This window comes from Zeus faber (genome assembly GCF_960531495.2).
Source record: "Zeus faber genome assembly, chromosome: 1".
NCBI lineage: Eukaryota > Metazoa > Chordata > Actinopteri > Zeiformes > Zeidae > Zeus > Zeus faber.
Window position 1 is genome coordinate 16,606,935 of NC_137193.1, and position 16,826 is coordinate 16,623,760.

General features: G+C 48.9%; 1 protein-coding gene across 1 annotated transcript in view; it reads left to right on the plus strand.

The window, feature by feature from the left end:
* Nucleotides 1-10,259: 10,259 nt before the first annotated feature.
* The window catches only part of syde2 (synapse defective 1, Rho GTPase, homolog 2 (C. elegans)), a gene marked incomplete at its 5' end in the record, with an annotated part of 40,118 nt that continues 33,551 nt past the window's right edge, over nt 10,260-16,826 (plus strand). The window contains one exon of the mRNA XM_080010113.1: nt 10,260-12,186. Coding sequence (XP_079866239.1) covers nt 10,260-12,186 — 1,927 coding nt within the window. The remainder of the gene's footprint in view (nt 12,187-16,826) is intronic.

Here is a 16,826-nt window from a genome sequence, read left to right on the forward strand (position 1 = left end):
AAAGCGACATATAAGTGTATCTCACTGTCTATCGGCCTGCTGTATGCCTAACCACACCGTGTTGACTTCCCCCGTCCTTGCAAACTTTGATGGGGGCTATATTTACCTCACGAGGGGCCCGACGCTAAGTGCCAGGATGGAGAGCTGTCAGTTTGGCTCGTGGGGAATGCTGCAATGGGATAAGGGGAGCTGCGTGTTACAGGGCTCCTAATGCCTCCTCCTGCAAGCACGGGGCCATGGCCACGGGCAGATGTTTTCTAGAGGCAAACGGTTGCTTTTCACACCAGCCAGCTTGCCAATATCCCGAAAACAGATGTTAAGTGGGAAACCCCGCCAAGGCCGATGCACGTTTCTGAAATCTGTTATTTGGGGTTTTAAATTTTAGACCAGCGGTATATTATTGGTACATCTGGATCTAGTGGCACAATGCAATAGTCCTATCTGTTTTATGTAAGTTAAAGTATAAAAGTTTGCTTGCTTTGCCCATTAAGGAGTTTCTACAAAAACCTTGTGTGCTCATCTTGGTCAAGGATGTGGATGCGATGGATCGAACAATTCCAAACTTTGAAAGTTATGTTAAAATGCAGTTTGTTACATTTCACAGATGCCAGCAAACAACAGGAAAGTAGTTGTATTGACCAGCAACACGCCAACGGCACTGTTTACAAGCCATGCAGCAAAACCAAGCCCATTGTTTATTTTTACTGTAATGATACTACGATTAAAACACCAATCACAGTTGGTAGAGATACTGTTATCAGAAATATTTAAAACACTACATAACATATTATCTCAAAACACTATATGCGCAAAAAAGATGACACCAGTTGTCATTCAAGTAGATGGCTCGAAAATTAAACCCTATTTTTCTCGTTTGAGGCCAAATAGTTTAAACAAAGGCTTCTTTAACAGTATTTAACACTCTGTCAACCGGGGTCCTGAACCTGGCTGGGTGTGCTCGGGCACGGGGCTCACCATGTGGCCTCCTTCGGTGGGGGGGGGCGGTCTCCTGTCGTCACACCGGGCTGCTGGGGTACCTGTCCTCGGGCGCTCTAGGCGCGCCGGCCGTTCTGCGCCCGTGGCTGATCGCTGTAGGTTGGCTGCCACCAGGTACGGGAGGTGGGCGTGCTAGGGTACGGTCGGGTCAGGGGGTAGGGGATCCTCGTGGTTGCTCCCCAGCCTGCTGCGCCCCTGGATCGATCTGCTTGTGATTCGCCTATCTCGCCCAGTGCCAAAACTCATACTCAGGACATACACCACACAATAGGCCTATCCTCCTCGCAGGGTGGGTGGGGTGCAAGCTATGTGGGTGGGGATGCGGTGGGCAGCTGCCATCTTGCCTGTTACGCTCCTGCCCCAGCGTGCTTCTCGTCCATCCCAAACTTTTAATCCCACTCATATTAGCTTAGAACACATACACTCGCCAGACCAGGGTCTGCGGGGCAGGAGGGGTGCGAGTGATTGGGGTTCGACCTGGCTGAAGGACTCGCACCTCCAACCCTGCAATTTTAACTGCAATAGCCAACAGCACACATTGAGCACTGGGGTTTTCCGAGGTGGTGGGTCGCTGGCGGGTCGGTGTGGGGGCATGGTTGGCCGGGGGCAGCCGGGTGGCCCCCCCTTCCGGCCGGGCTGGAGTCCTGGCGGCTTGCGCCAGGTGGCTTAAGGTGTGCTGCGACCTGGCGGGGCTGCGGAGAGAGCTCGGGCGTGGTGTCGGTCTGTCGGTGCGGGACCGGGATCCGGGCCTGCGGTCCGTGCCTGGCGCCGGCGGCCCACATTCTGTGCCTGCACTTGGGGGTGGGTTGCATATGTGCGCCCCTGGGGTGCGGGTTCTCCTCGTGCTCCCTGGGACTGGGTTATGCTCCTCGGGGCTGGGCATGGGGGTTGCTCCACGGCCCTCTGGCTTCTCTGGGGGCGCAGGGGTCTTCCGTGGCCGCAGGGCAGGGTGCTCGGGGCTCTCCTGCAGCCGTAGGGTGTCTACGCGGCTTCGGAGCTCGGGAGGGCTTCAGGGCCCTTCCCGCTGCTTGGAGGCGCCATGACATAACACTGACCTTCTACACCAGAACCAATTGAGATAAGTCATGTACACTCACTGGTGGATACACACACTCACACACACACACACACACACACACACACACACACACACAGGCGGTCCCATCACACACGCACACACCACCACACCTGCTTCGAGTGCACCCCAGCACCCTCCTGGTTGCATCCCTCTCCTTTCCTCCCTCATTTACTGCCATAACTATGACAGGAAGAGGCAACGTCACCTGTGTAGTTCCAGTTTTCCTGGACCTAATTAACTGTTTTTCAATACATGTTGTCGTCCAATGTTTATGTTTTTGTGTAAATGTTGTTTGTTTCTATGTTTATTTGTCTCACCCGTGGTGATTCTCCCCCTCTTGGAGAAGTGATCAGTTGTTTATAGACCCAAACATGATAAATAGTCCAAAGAGGGGGGTTGGTGGTGGTTCTCTATAACCAAAAACTGTGCTCTTGTCATCCTACAGGTCGTCCACAGGACAGAGTTGTTGCAGCAGCTCTTGATGATTTAAGAATTAATAAAGAGTTGCATTGCAGGTTGAGAACTTGAACTCCACTTGCAGACTAACTCTGTCCTGGATGCAATGGCACAAATACTCTGTCGTATGCCCAGCATGCTGACAGCACAGGTAAAAAAACAAAGAAAAAAAACAAAACAGTATTTATCATAAATTTCGATGTCTCCAATATTCATGGTAGATAATAAATGAATAGTTTCAGCATAGTTATGTTTCCAGTGCAGTGCGTCAGCAGTGAAGAACACTTGCGAGCAACAAGGTGTCTGAACTTCATCGTGATAAATATGTCAGAGGTTGTCTATTGATGAAGACACATCACACACACACACACACACACACACACACACACACACTGCTAGGGCGTGTGTGTGTGTGACGTGCACACACCAGAGGTGGTGGTGGTGGTGGTTCACTAACTAACCAGCCTGCTCCCCAGTAATGGCAGAGATTCTTATCTGCCAGGGTTCCAGCAGCTTGACCCCCGTCCTAATACCTGATCAGGCTAGTGTGTGCAAAACAAATACACACACGCACACACACACACACATTTCACTGTCATTCCTTTGGTTCATTCTGATTCTGATTAATTTTGGTTTCCTTTACGTCCCATGATAAAAATCAGTTTTTGTTAAACTGAATTAAAAGTGGTCATCTGTAATAACCTGGTGTGGAACCAATGTGAGGTGTGGATATATTTGACAGTCAGCAGTTGCATTGCAATTTCCTTTTCTATGGAATTATTATTGTAACATTTTTATTTGTCTGTTAAGGTATGGTTTATGGTTTCAAAGGCTACACAACTTCTTTTGTAATCAAGGTGTTGCTGTGGGGGAGCTGTTGCCTCTGTTAATTCCCTCTATCAAGTTGCACTGTTTACTTTACATCACAGACATAGCTGCAGATACAGGAGACCTGTCTGCTCGGGAATGTTAGAGAGGTTACAGGTTTATGTCATATGGAAGTGACATGGTTTTTGGGGTCCCGCAGCAAGTTCTAGTCCTTAGAACAAGCTTAGGAATGTTTAGGTGTGTTTATCAACCACAAATCCTCTACTAAATGCTGCTCTGTATCGCGATCCTATGGGATCACGGTTCATTGCATTTTTCAGTATTGCAGACAAAAATAAGAAATAATACAATAATCCAATCCTAGATTTATGTGATCTATGTTTAAAAACAATAAAACTATAAAAAAAAAACAACAACAAAAAAACGAGCGGGTACGCAATATTCTATGCAGATAAATCTGTCTTGCCGTTGTCTCATGTGCATGAATAACGTACCTAATATGCTAATAAAAATAATCATAAATATTACCTCAAGAACACAATAAACATCTATCCACCTGGACATCAGCTCTCCCAGCTTGTTCTTCTTTGTAATAAGTGTTTATCTTGGCCCCAAAATAACAAGATATGATGTCCAAATCAAGAATACTGCATTAGTGTGATGACATTGTGTGTTGATTCAAATCGAGACTCAATAAGCACCCCCCCCCCCCGTCCACTTTCACTCCCGACAGTAAAATATGAGTGAATGGTAAGAATGTGGTTCTGTGAAGCGTAAAGCCAGAGGCCCTCTGCAACGCTGCTCTGACAGGAATCGTCCATGTGAATTTATACCCTGAGAAAGGCTTGCGTCCAGAGGAACATAAATTTGGTTGCGGTGTGCGATGAGAAAAGAGGGAAGGCCCATAAAGTGAGCGGGACAGAGAGAGAGAGAGAGAGAGAGAGACTGGGAACAATGGGCTGCCATCAGGAGGAGAGCCCCAACAGCTGCAAGGCCTTGTATCCCCAGTCGCCCTCACAAACACACACACACACACACACACACACACACACACACACACACACGCACACACACACGCTGCCTGGCCTGGAAGTTTGAAAGGGGGCCAGCAAAGCAGATGTTCTGCTACTGCCACCACAAAGAGCAGCATGTTACTGTTGAGAAAAGGAGAAAGAAAGAAAGAGAGAAAGGCAAAAACAAGAGAAAGAAATACGGACGGGAGGCTTCCTAATTTTTCCTGGTATTGTTGGGAAAGCTTGCAGAGCTTGCAGAACTCCACAAATGTTGGTTTCGTTTCATAGTGTATTGTTTCCAGTTTGATTTAGAAGTGTATATTGGCATGTGAATGAGAGATTTAAGTGTGCCATGTCATTGCTCCGACAGCCCATTATTTAGAAACCCCAATGGTCCGAAAAATGTCTTATTGGACATGGACGACACCATAACCCTAACCATCTCTAACCTTATACCTAAACTTAACCATCTCTAACCTTATACCTAAACTTAACCATCTCTAACCTTATACCTAAACTTAACCATCTCTAACCTTATACCTAAACTTAACCACCTCTAACCTTATACCTAAACTTAACCATCTCTAACCTTATACCTAAACTTAACCATCTCTAACCTTATACCTAAACTTAACCATCTCTAACCTTATACCTAAACTTAACCATCTCTAACCTTATACCTAAACTTAACCATCTCTAACCTTATACCTAAACTTAACCACCTCTAACCTTATACCTAAACTTAACCACCTCTAACCATATACCTAAACTTAACCACCTCTAACCTTATACCTAAACTTAACCATCTCTAACCTTATACCTAAACTTAACCATCTCTAACCTTATACCTAAACTTAACCACCTCTAACCTTATACCTAAACGTAACCACCTCTAACCTTATACCTAAACTTAACCATCTCTAACCTTAAACCTAAACTTAACCACCTCTAACCTTATACCTAAACTTAACCATCTCTAACCTTATACCTAAACTTAACCACCTCTAACCTTATACCTAAACTTAACCACCTCTAACCTTATACCTAAACTTAACCATCTCTAACCTTATACCTAAACTTAACCACCTCTAACCTTATACCTAAACTTAACCATCTCTAACCTTATACCTAAACTTAACAATCTCTAACCTTAAACCTAAACTTAACCACCTCTAACCTTATACCTAAACCTAACCATCTCTAACCTTATACCTAAACTTAACCATCTCTAACCTTATACCTAAACTTAACCACCTCTAACCTTATACCTAAACTTAACCATCTCTAACCTTATACCTAAACTTAACCATCTCTAACCTTAAACCTAAACTTAACCACCTCTAACCTTATACCTAAACTTAACCATCTCTAACCTTATACCTAAACTTAACCACCTCTAACCTTATACCTAAACTTAACCACCTCTAACCTTATACCTAAACTTAACCATCTCTAACCCGACATTTTTCGGACTACTGGGTTTTCGGAATAATGGGCCGTAGGAACAATGGGTTGTCCCGATTTAAGGTCTCTCGGGGGCAGTTTCGCAGACACAGATTAAATCTAATCTTAGACTAATGCACAGTTTTAATCTGGAATAACTGAAATGGCCTTTCTCAGTTAAAATAGTCTCAGATTTGCCCTCGTCTTGGTTTAAAAAAACCCGGTTTCAAGAAGGAAGATCATCGCTGATCTAGGTCTAAGTGAAGGTTTAAATTGAACCTGGCAAGATGCAGCTTGGATTAATGGATGTGGGCTTCCAGGTCGTCCAGGTTGATCTGGACCTACTCCCAGACCAGACAGAGGGAGCTGACTAGTCCTTCATTAGCCTTCTCCATAGATTTCAAAGTCGACAAAACTAATTCATTATTAACAAATTAAAATTAATTAAAGCCAAGTATCAGAAAGACATTATTGAATCCTGGATGAATTCAAGTAGGATTACCTTAGTCCAGATTTAGATTAAATCCCAAGAGAAGAGTCAAGGGAAAACCTGCAGGTACTAAGAAACCCCTTTGGCATTAGTTTGCAAATAACTCAAGTTTACCTTAAAAATAAGACATTATCACTGTGCTGCCGCCACAGCACCACCAAAACCGAGACCGTTTCTTGTGAGTCTAACACTCACGTTCAATGACACCTCTAACCATTAGGCCTCCCGCTGGCGAGTCCAAAGGTCTTACCTGCAAATATTTCCCACTCCGTCTGATCTGTCTCCTCCTCCCTCTCTTAACACCACCTCTCCTTTTTTTCTCCCTGCACATACACTGAGTAAGTAAGTACACAGCCTGCAGGCTTTGACCTGTAAATAGCTGCCCAGACAAGGTCTAGTCGGTTGGGGAGACGGGCTGAGGCGTCTGGGCCCCGTCATGGCTCCTCCAGAGCTAGGGCAGATGCTTATCACAAGGCCTGTGTGTGTGTGTGTGTGTGTGTGTGTGTGTGTGCGCGCGTGCGTGTGTGTGTGTGTGTGTGTGTGTGTGTGTGTGTGGAGGAGGGCTGATAACATCACGGCCTTAATCATGGGTAGACATTGTACCTTCGTTTGAAAGAGAGAAATCTGGGCTGACAGGCACTCAAGTCAGTGCCGGCGTGCTTGCATGCGTACGTGTGTGAGCTCAAGTAAAAAGCCGAGAGAGTGGGCGAGGGATGGCGAGACTAGGGCTGGGTATTGGTACACAAGACCTTTAAGGTATCGATTGAAATAACCCAATGCCAAGTGGCATCGAAACTTCTCCGGGCAAACGATACCTGCGTTCGATCCTTTTTTGTACCCAGATCTAAAAAAAAAAAAAATGAAAACATTTGTATGGTTTTGCTCGCAGCCAATCACTGCGAGCGCTTTTTCGATTTTAATGTGACGTGCGATTGGCTCACTACCGCAGCAGCAGCGACACACAGTCTGTTAAAGGATTTCAAGTCAGGTATCAATATGAACAGTGAAAGAGGTTTTCCTCGCTGTAATCATTCCTCCCGTACTGGCTATTTGTTTAAAATGACACGGCCCAAATACTTCATTGTACAGTTTTATACAGTTATTTAATAAATATTTCAACAATTTGAACACTTTCAAAATGTATTAGTGTAGGAATCATTTGGATGGGGAGGAGTGGTGGCAATTTTATGCAACTGAATGCTTCCATTCACATGATGGGTATAGTGGAATAAAAAGGTATCAAATGAAGTACTCTAATGGTGTTGGTACTGGTATCGTCATTTTTTTTTTTTAAAGAATACGCAGCCCTACATTCGAGAGAGAGAGAGAGAGAGAGAGAGAGAGACAGAGAGAGGGCGCGTGGTCTCATTCGCTCATCCTCCTCCGACTCCTCTCATGCATTCCTGGTAAAGACGACAGCAAACAAAGGGCTTAAGGTTCGAGTGAAGTGATGTTTCATTCCTCCCCCCCCCCCCCCCCCCCCCCCCCGGCCGTCGCGACCGTTCCCGACGCCGCCGGGGCTCGAGCGCCACCGGGGTGGGGCTGGCGGCGGCGGTGGGGGGGGGGGGTTGCGAGAGGCGAGGGTCAAGGAGCGAGGGATCACTCAAGATACAATTTCAGATAAAAGTGTCAATCCAGTAACGGTTGGCGATCCATCATCGTGCTGCTATGCTTTCGGAGACGCGCCGAAAGTGGACTCCCGCAACCTGTTTTGTTCTACGGAAGGTGACGGACGCTCTCACAAGGGGCGGTTTTGTGGACACAGATTAGGCCTCATTTTAGACTAAATCACACTTTTATTCTGGACTAGCCGAAATGGCCTTTCTCAGTCATGGTTTAAAATTGTCTTCTGACCTCCAGGGGAGGATTATTTCAAACCGTGACCGAGAGAGGCCATTTCAGCTAGTCCGGATTAAAAGCGTGATTTTAGCCTATTAATTTAGGCGTAATCTGTGTCCACCAAACCACCCCATAATATTGTATTCCACTGAAGCAGAAATATATACAATACGATAGACCTCTTTCTCAGGATAACTAAAAGCACTTCTTCCCTCCTCTGTGGCGTTGGGCTGCTTTCCCGGCTCTGTGATGCAATGCCTTGACGGCAGCCAGTGAAGGTGTTGATTTCACATACTGGGAAACCGCCTGCTTGTTCAATTTTATTCACATTCTGAGAAAATAAAACGGTTGAATTTCAGCCCGGAGAGGATCCCGTTTGATGAGATTTAGTCTCCGGGATCACAATCTGAGTCGATTGTTATTGTTAGATAGGATTTTGCCCAAACTTCCACGCCGTACAATACTTATGGAGATAACAGTGAAACTAGGATCAAAACAGTCCTTATTGCACATTCTGTAATGGTGCTGACTTCTCATTATTGAAATTCCACTGACGTTTAACTATTAATCATTTTGCTGGGGGCCCACTGGTGCCTCTTGAAGGACCCCTTGGGGTCCCGGCACCCCATGTTGAGAAGCACTGTATTAGAGAATCCGAAACTGAAATATTTGAAGCTTAAGTACCAATAAAGGTTAACGTGTGAGGACAGTATCTATCTTAGGTCATATGCTGAGCAAGTTACTTTTCATAGTTGACCACGTTGCATATCGACTACTAGAATACTTTTACTTGAGTACTATGAACAAATTATATTTTTACTTTTACCATGGTACTTCTGCTTTGGGGTATTTATACTTACACTACAGTAATGCACATGAGTATTACTTTTTCCCCCACCACTGTTGGGAAGTCCCCAACGGGGTCCCGAAGGCAACTTTAATATGAGTTTTGTGAGAAAATATTCCAAATATTTGAGCTGTATGAACAAACTAGTAGGTGAGATCTGTAGCGAGAGTGAAAAGTTAATAGTGTGTGAGGTGAAGAGATTTATATATTTAAGTAACCTGTTAGTGTAATATATATATATATATATATATATATATATATGTTACACACTGTAGCTTACGTTGACTTTTTTTTTAACAGCAATATTTTTTCCATTCTTCACTTTTTTTCCTCCTTTTTCTTTGGCAATGTAAACCTGTGTTTCCCATGCCTCTGAGAATAAAGAGAGGCAGAGGGGGAGAGAGGGAGGGAGAAAGAGGGGGAGGTTGAGAGAGAGGAGGGAGCGAGAGCGAGACAGAGGGGGGGGCAAGAGGTGGGGAGGGAGAGAGGGGGAGCGAGAGGTAGAGAGGTGGAGAGAGAGGAGAGAGAGGGGGAGAGAGAGAGAGAGGGAGAGAGAGGGAGAGAGAGAGAGCAAGAGGGGCAGGGAGAGAGGGGGGAGGAGAGAGAGGGGGGGGGCGAGAGGGAGAGAGGTGGAGAGAGAGCGAGAGAGAGAGAGCAAGAGGGGCAGGGAGAGAGGGGGAGAGAGAGAGAGAGAGAGAGAGAGAGCAAGAGGGGCAGGGAGAGAGAGCAAGAGGGGCAGGGAGAGAGGGGGAGAGAGAGAGAGAGGGAGAGAGAGAAAGCAAGAGGGGCAGGGAGAGAGGGGGAGAGAGAGAGAGAGAGAGAGGGAGAGAGAGGGAGAGAGAGAGAGGGAGAGAGAGAGGGGGAGAGAGAGCAAGAGGGGCAGGGAGAGAGAGGGAGAGAGAGAGAGAGAGGGGGAGAGAGAGAGGGAGAGAGAGAGAGAGAGAGAGAGAGAGAGGGAGAGGGAGAGAGGGAGAGCGAGAGAGCGAGAGAGAGAGAGAGAGGGAGAGGGAGAGGGAGAGGGAGGGAGCTCCCAGAGAAGGAGGAGGTGCCGCCGCAGTCGTTGCGCGGTGGAGAGCCACGAAGGGGGGGGAAGAGTCTCCAGAACCAGAAGGGAACTGGAGCGAAGGTGACAGCGGAGCATGGAGAGCAGCCCGGCGCACACCCGGCGGGGTTCAGAGCCACTCGCCCGCTCCGCGCGCTGAAACCTGGAGGAATTACCGGGGCGGAGGAGAGGAGGAGGAGGAGGAGGAGGAGGAGAGGAGGAGAGGAATGGCTGATCCTCTGCGGAGGACTATACTAGCGAAACTCCGAGGGAAGAAAGCCAAGAAAGGGACGACGGCCGGGGGATACTCCGCTCCTGCGGCTGTGAATGGGGACGGAGAAGGTAAAGAGCCAGTTCGGGGCGAGGCGGGCCCGGCGGTGCTGCTAGACAGAATGAGTACTTATGAGAATTGCGCTGGCGCCGTGGAGCAGGGGGTCGAGGGGGTCGCGGTGCGGGAGTGCGTCGCGACAGCCGTCCGCGGCAGCCCGGCGGGGGGCGGCCGGGGTGGTCCGGGTCCGGGTGACGCGCAGGGGGCGGCGGGTGCCCCGCTCCGCGGAGACGCGCGGCACTTCCAGTACAGCGTCGGGGACTCCATCGGGTTCGGGGACTGTCACGCTCGCCTCTCGCACCGCGCCTGCGCCGACTCGCGCGGCGTCCCAACGGCGGCCGACCGCGTCCCCGCGTCCGCGCGCCGGGTGCGGGTGCGGCACGTGGCGGACAGCGTGGCCGCCGCCACGGACGGGCCCGCGCGCGTTGCGGATCGCCGCGCCGCCCGCCCGTGCGTCCCCGCGTGTCGGCTGAGCGGCGGCAACTCGGAAGCCACGGTCCTGATCAGAAACATGGAGAGCTACGGCGGCTCGCCCGAGTGTCCCGGGGACGCGGGCTTGGCCGGCCCGCAGAGCCCCACGTTCTTCCCCACGGAGCTGGAGATAGGCGAGGTCAACTCCCCCAGGCACCACTCTCTAGAGAGTGAGGACGAGGATTACTATGATAACGAGATTCTGCCGTTTTATGACGCTCTGAGGGAAGGCCCCATCAACAACAACAACACCAACACCAACACCAACAAGGGGGATATCACCTTAGATGTGGCCCAGACCGGGGAAGGTAAAGAGCAGACCAGGGATATCAGCGCTCAAGAGACAGACAGGCTTAGGAGCCAGTTGAAGGAGGCCTATTACCTTCTTATCAACGCCATGCATGATATCAGCCTCGACGCCCAGCAGCAAAACGCAGGAGTAGTTCATCAACAGACCTACTCCTCTTGTAGTAGCCACTCGCGGGATAGTCTGTGCTCGAGGCTATCGGCTAAGAACATGGACAGCGACTCTTGGTCGTCAGGTGGAGAACACAGTCCTCAACAGGTGTCTGACTCCGATTCCATCCTGCTGTGCCTCAACGGGGATCTTGAGTCATGTGGAAGAAGTAAACTAAATAGCAAAAGTCTGGTGAACCTGTCCATGACACCGGTGAGACCAACTTTACAGCGCTCCTCTAGTGATGGAGCTATTAGATATCACATCGGGCCCGAGGTGTCGACCAAAGCGTCCGATGCACAGAGCGCAGAGGCTTGCGAGGACTCAGCGGCGGGGCTGGAAGGGTCGGAGGAGGTTAAAGGGGATAAAGTCGTGGGAGTGTCTGAGTTGTCAAACCGTCTGGTTGGACATGACGCCACCAGCAGCAACGAGAATCTCCAGGACACCGGCGTAGAGGACGACCGCGGCGGGCGGCTCAACGACAGCGGCGGCTCTGTGGGCAGCCTCACCGGTTCATCCGACAATAACGCAGACGTCCCCACCGCGCGGGGTCACGGAACCAGGGAGGAGCTGTCGAGCAGAGTGCGGGCCACGGCGGCAGCCGCAGGTTCGCCCCACAAAGGCCACGGCGTCACCGTCAACAAGATGCAGGAGTGGATGCACAAGGGCCGCCTGCTGTCTTCAGAGATGAAGCAGCGCATCGAGGGCTCTTCCTGCTCTTCGTCCTTGCCGCATGGGAACCAGGGCCGTGACAAAGCCAGAGTGCGGGGCACCCTGGCAGGGTCCAAAGCGGCGGACCAGGCGGATCACGGGGTAAAATCGCAGAGTACGAGTCGTGGGGCCAAACCTGCTCCCAAGTCCCCCAGGCAGTCCACGTCATCGGCGCAGCAGCATCCAGGTAGGAGGGCTCCTCGGAGCAGCCCCGGATCCCGTGGATCTCGACAACAACGGGCAGCTCTCGCCCCCTTCCTCCCTCCTGATTTTTGTATCATCCTCCTTCACTCATAGTAAAACTCATCTGGTGGTGGACCCCACTCCCCCTTCCCACACACTCTGTCTCCTCTTCTGGATGCAAAGCAACGGGATGGCTCCCCTCAGCTCTCCGTTGCTTTCTTTGTGGGATTTCCTAACAAGGTGGCGGGTTCCCTCCTTTTTACTAATTTAGGTGCCTTGTTTCTAACACTGAAATAATGGCACGTTTAGCTCGGTCGTAGGATAACTCACAGCGTAGTACAATAACGACTAACTCACTCTTACCTTCTAGCTGCAGTGGTGTGTTCTGCTGGTATCGGTGGTGGTGGAAGGGTTGTTATGTGTCTGTATGATTATGGATTGATGTTCCGTTTCTATCGTGGTGAAAAGGTATAAAAGCATCTGTATCATGAAACCCACGGCGACGCATTTCCTGCGTTATCCATTCGCCAGCAATCTGTTACGTCCACCTTTTGATGCCGCTGTATAAAACCGAAACTTTGTGATATCACAAAGCTAGCAGCGGGACTTGCGTTAGTTTGCCAGAAACCAGCAATTTTTCTTCTCCTAGAGGTAGATTGAGGGAATTAGAGAAGGTATCTAAGAAGCATTGACTATTAGTCTGTGTATGTCAGCTGGAATGCTTTTAAGTGTGTGTGTGTGAGTGTGTGTGTGCGTGTGCGTGCGTGCATGTGCGTGCGTGCGCGGGCTCCAGAGTCAATAGATGACAGGCCACATGTGCAGGCCGTTGTTGACCGTCGACACACTGTGCTGCTATAAATAGAGTGTGATCTCTGAGGTTTGGCGGCGGAAGGCCTCGGCGTAGAGCCGCGGCCGGCGTTGGATTTTCCCCAGATCAGCACAGTCCCTCTGTCCAACTTTTCTCTCCTCTCGTGGCCCTTCTCTCCAGTCCATTTGGCGTTTTGTTCGCTGCTTTTCCACTGCACTTTTTGTGTTTTTCCACCGCTGAACTTTTCCACAGCTGTAGCTCAGTGGAATCCCAAGAAAGAGAGGAGAAATAGAGGGAGGGAGAGGGAGGGAGGTTGGGGATTGGGATTGGGATGGGGTGGGGGGGGGGGGTGTGGGGTCTGTGTTCGGTGGGGGGTGGTCATGTCGCCTTCCCTCCTCGGTAGTTTACTCTGGCCAGCTCCATGGCAACTTGTATTTTGAAAGGTCCCGGGGAGTGAATATTTAGAATGCCATTCCTTGTTGTTTAACTTGTTTTTCAGCGTGTCACTTAATTCCTGGCCCCGAACGAACAAAATGAAGGACGATTAAGTATTTATCAAGGTCAGCCCTGAGCTTATCTTGCCCCCACGGGCCTCTCAGCGCCTCACAAAGAGCTATTAAAAAAAATAAATAAAAGAAAACAAGAACGAAAGAAATGCCGAAGCTCTCGAATGCACCAGTGAATTACTACACAGCGTTCATGGGTCCTTCTCTTAGTTAATAATGTCTGCTTTGAAAGAGTTAAACTTAGGGGAGAACATATTTAAATTTGGATGTCAGTGTGTCGGAGGTTACATTCTCGTGGTCTGTTAACTAACTAGCGGCCACAGTTCAGACTATATGCCAGACTATTTTTCAGACTGTTTTTATTATTATTTTTTTTCCCCTAACGTCGCCTTAACGCCTTGAATGAACCTGTGAAGTCGTCAGTGTTGTTCTCGCCACCATACATAAGGTGATAACTTTGTCGGTAAAGCGAACCCCCCCGCGCACGCTTCCACCGTGGGTCTGATCAAAGTGCTCACTGGAAGGGAAAGGTAATCTTATCCTCCTCCATCGTCGTCAAGTCGTGTCAAGACGATGTGGCGTTGAGTGTCTCACTGTATGTTGCCAAAAACCTTTGGCTATTGGTTTCCATAGGGGTCGTTTTTTGTTGTTGTTGTTGTTTTAACAGAGCCACACAAGCTCGCCTGTCTGTTGATGCGTCTGGCCTGGGGTGGATTTATGGACAATGAAAGGCATCGGGGTGTGTAGGAGACACTGGAGACATCAGGGTACTGCTGAGTGACTTACAGTGGAATGGCAGTGACTACAGTAGGGCATTTTGAAAATACTCCGGACCATAATTTTGAGATGGATGAGATGGATGGAACGTTTTTACGAATTCCCCAGAGCTCACGTTCTTCCTTCTCGCTGGGCTTGGGACCAACGGGACCAAGGGGAAAAGGGAATTGGCACCGGCGAACCCTACCCCCCTACCCATTGGGATTCAAGGGTTGACATGTGATGCAACCCCGGACGGTCCCGGCGCTGCACCGGTGTAAAGAGAAAAACCTGCAGCAAGGATCCTCATTAGCATATGAATGTGCTATGGGAATGTATGGCACACAGCAAAAGATTCCCTTGAAGGGGGGAGCTGGAAGCTCAACGTGCACAAGAAAAGTGTTTGTCCGTGCAGGGCAGGACAGAGAGCCGTGCATCCAGCACTTGTCAAAAGAGAAGACTCTATAAAGAATGGAATTTCAGGGAATAAAAGGAGGTCCTATGGGAAAATTGGATATGGATGGGATATGATATAGATTCAGTTGGGTTTACTATTATACCTTAATTTGCACGTCTTACATTCCTACGTATTTGTTTTAGTTCCAGACACCTCTGTCTGTCTCTCTTTCTTTCTCACAGTTTTGCCCCCTGTGTTTTGTGTTCGGGGCCATCTGTTACATTGAGGTCAGGGGAGTGTGTTTGCAGGGCCCGGAACACATCTCCACAACTCTGCAGGGGCACAGGGAGAGGGCCAACGTTGGCTTTAATTGGCCGGCTCGCTCGCTCGCTGGTGTGTGTGTGTGTGGCTGATGCTGGTGAAGGTCGTCGGTCTCCCACCAAATAAAAGTACAGTAGAGTGCCGTAATCTGGCCATAAGGACCGTTAGATAGTGGAAACCAAGGGCTCACTACAATAATGATAATAATGATAAAAAATATTACATTTTCTTACCCTGGGTTTCATAGATTTTTCTTTACATAATCAACAGGCAGGCATCATTTTCAATTGCAAAAAATTCTAAATGTCAGTTTTAATCCGCTTTGGATTTACCTGTGTATTTTCCAGCACGTTGAGTCGGAATGTTGTTTTCTTTGAAGAGAGAGAATGCGACTGCACTTGAGAATATTCTGTTTCAGCGATTTGAATATAAGGCTATTAGACTTAGTCATCGCGCTGGATATGTTTAGTAGGTTTACACCAGAGCAAGTTAAATGCAAGCTTCCATGGGCAGCAGAATGCGCCAATGCACCATGTTACCTCGAGTTAATTCGACAAAGTATATTTTGAATAAATTTAACAAACCGCCTTTCAAACGTGAGACCCTTATTTCACTTGTAAAAGAAAACCTGGATGTTCACCGGGTCTTTAAAGAAGAGCATGCTTGTTGGAAGGGTGCTATGGCGGAAGGAGTCGGGGGGGGGGGGTGAGGCTGTAAATCTAAAACTGTGGTCTGGAATGCCGTGCCTGTCGTAGCATGCCTCCTCCTCCGGTTATGAAAGACCCCTTAAAGGAGATGGCATTCTGACAACGACTTCATGCAAAGCATCCTCCTGCCAGCCATGTGTTACCAGACCTCCGAGCGGCGTGGGGTGCCATGACAGAAAGCTGGCGTGGATGCCCGAAAGTCTTACATTTCAGCAGACGTATCAAAGTATAGCTGAGGCAGAGGGCTTTGCTCACAAGACTCAATTTAGCAAATGCCCGCGTCAACGTTGCATATTCCGAATCAGGGCTAGAGGAGGTAAAGTGCTGACTTAAGTCACCCAACCAGAATATGATTCATAAGAAGTTCTCCCGATACTGGCAGTGTTGCAGTGTCTTAAGTACAAAGTTCGAGAAGACAAAAGCACTGTAGAGGCTTTGGCTTTGTTTTTCATGTCCTTAAAGCAAACCTTTGGGATTTGGTGCAATTGCACCTTTACGCCACTTTCGTGAAGCTCGGTCCGATGTCCAAACATAATTGATTTTACCGGACAAATTTGAACCTTTTGGGTCATGTTTCAATAACAGTCTATGTTACGAACGCAAATATAATGTACACTTAGGTTACAGCGGCCCCTGCACGGACTTCGCCACTTCAGCAAGCACTCGGTCCACGGCTCCCCCGGAGCAGGGCGCGGGGATCGGCCCTCTGACACCGGTGTAGGTACCAGATGTGCTCGGCCTGGCAGATCGGCTCGCACGCGCAAGTGGGAGGGTGAGGCAAACCCCGTGGCGCCATGAAAGTGAGGGCTGGCGCATGCCGGCTGAGGTGCGGGTGCCGAGCGCACCACTGGCCCATCTCATCCGCACCGTCGGGAGGTGGAGCGTCAATGTTTTGTATTAGCATTATTACCGGACATTTCCACCGGCAAGTTTGTCATTTATCTTTTTTTTTGTTTTGTTTTAATACATTTTACCAGGCAAAAAAAACTGTAATTACCAGCCCAGGGAAACCCTGAGCCAAACATCAAGCAAGAGACTTAATGCCGTAAAGTGTAACACACTTTTCCCGCGGTTTTCAAACCTAAAGACAGAAGTTACATAGTGCAAGAACAGGCTTTTGGGGGATGGGTCAGAATGAAAGAGGTGCCA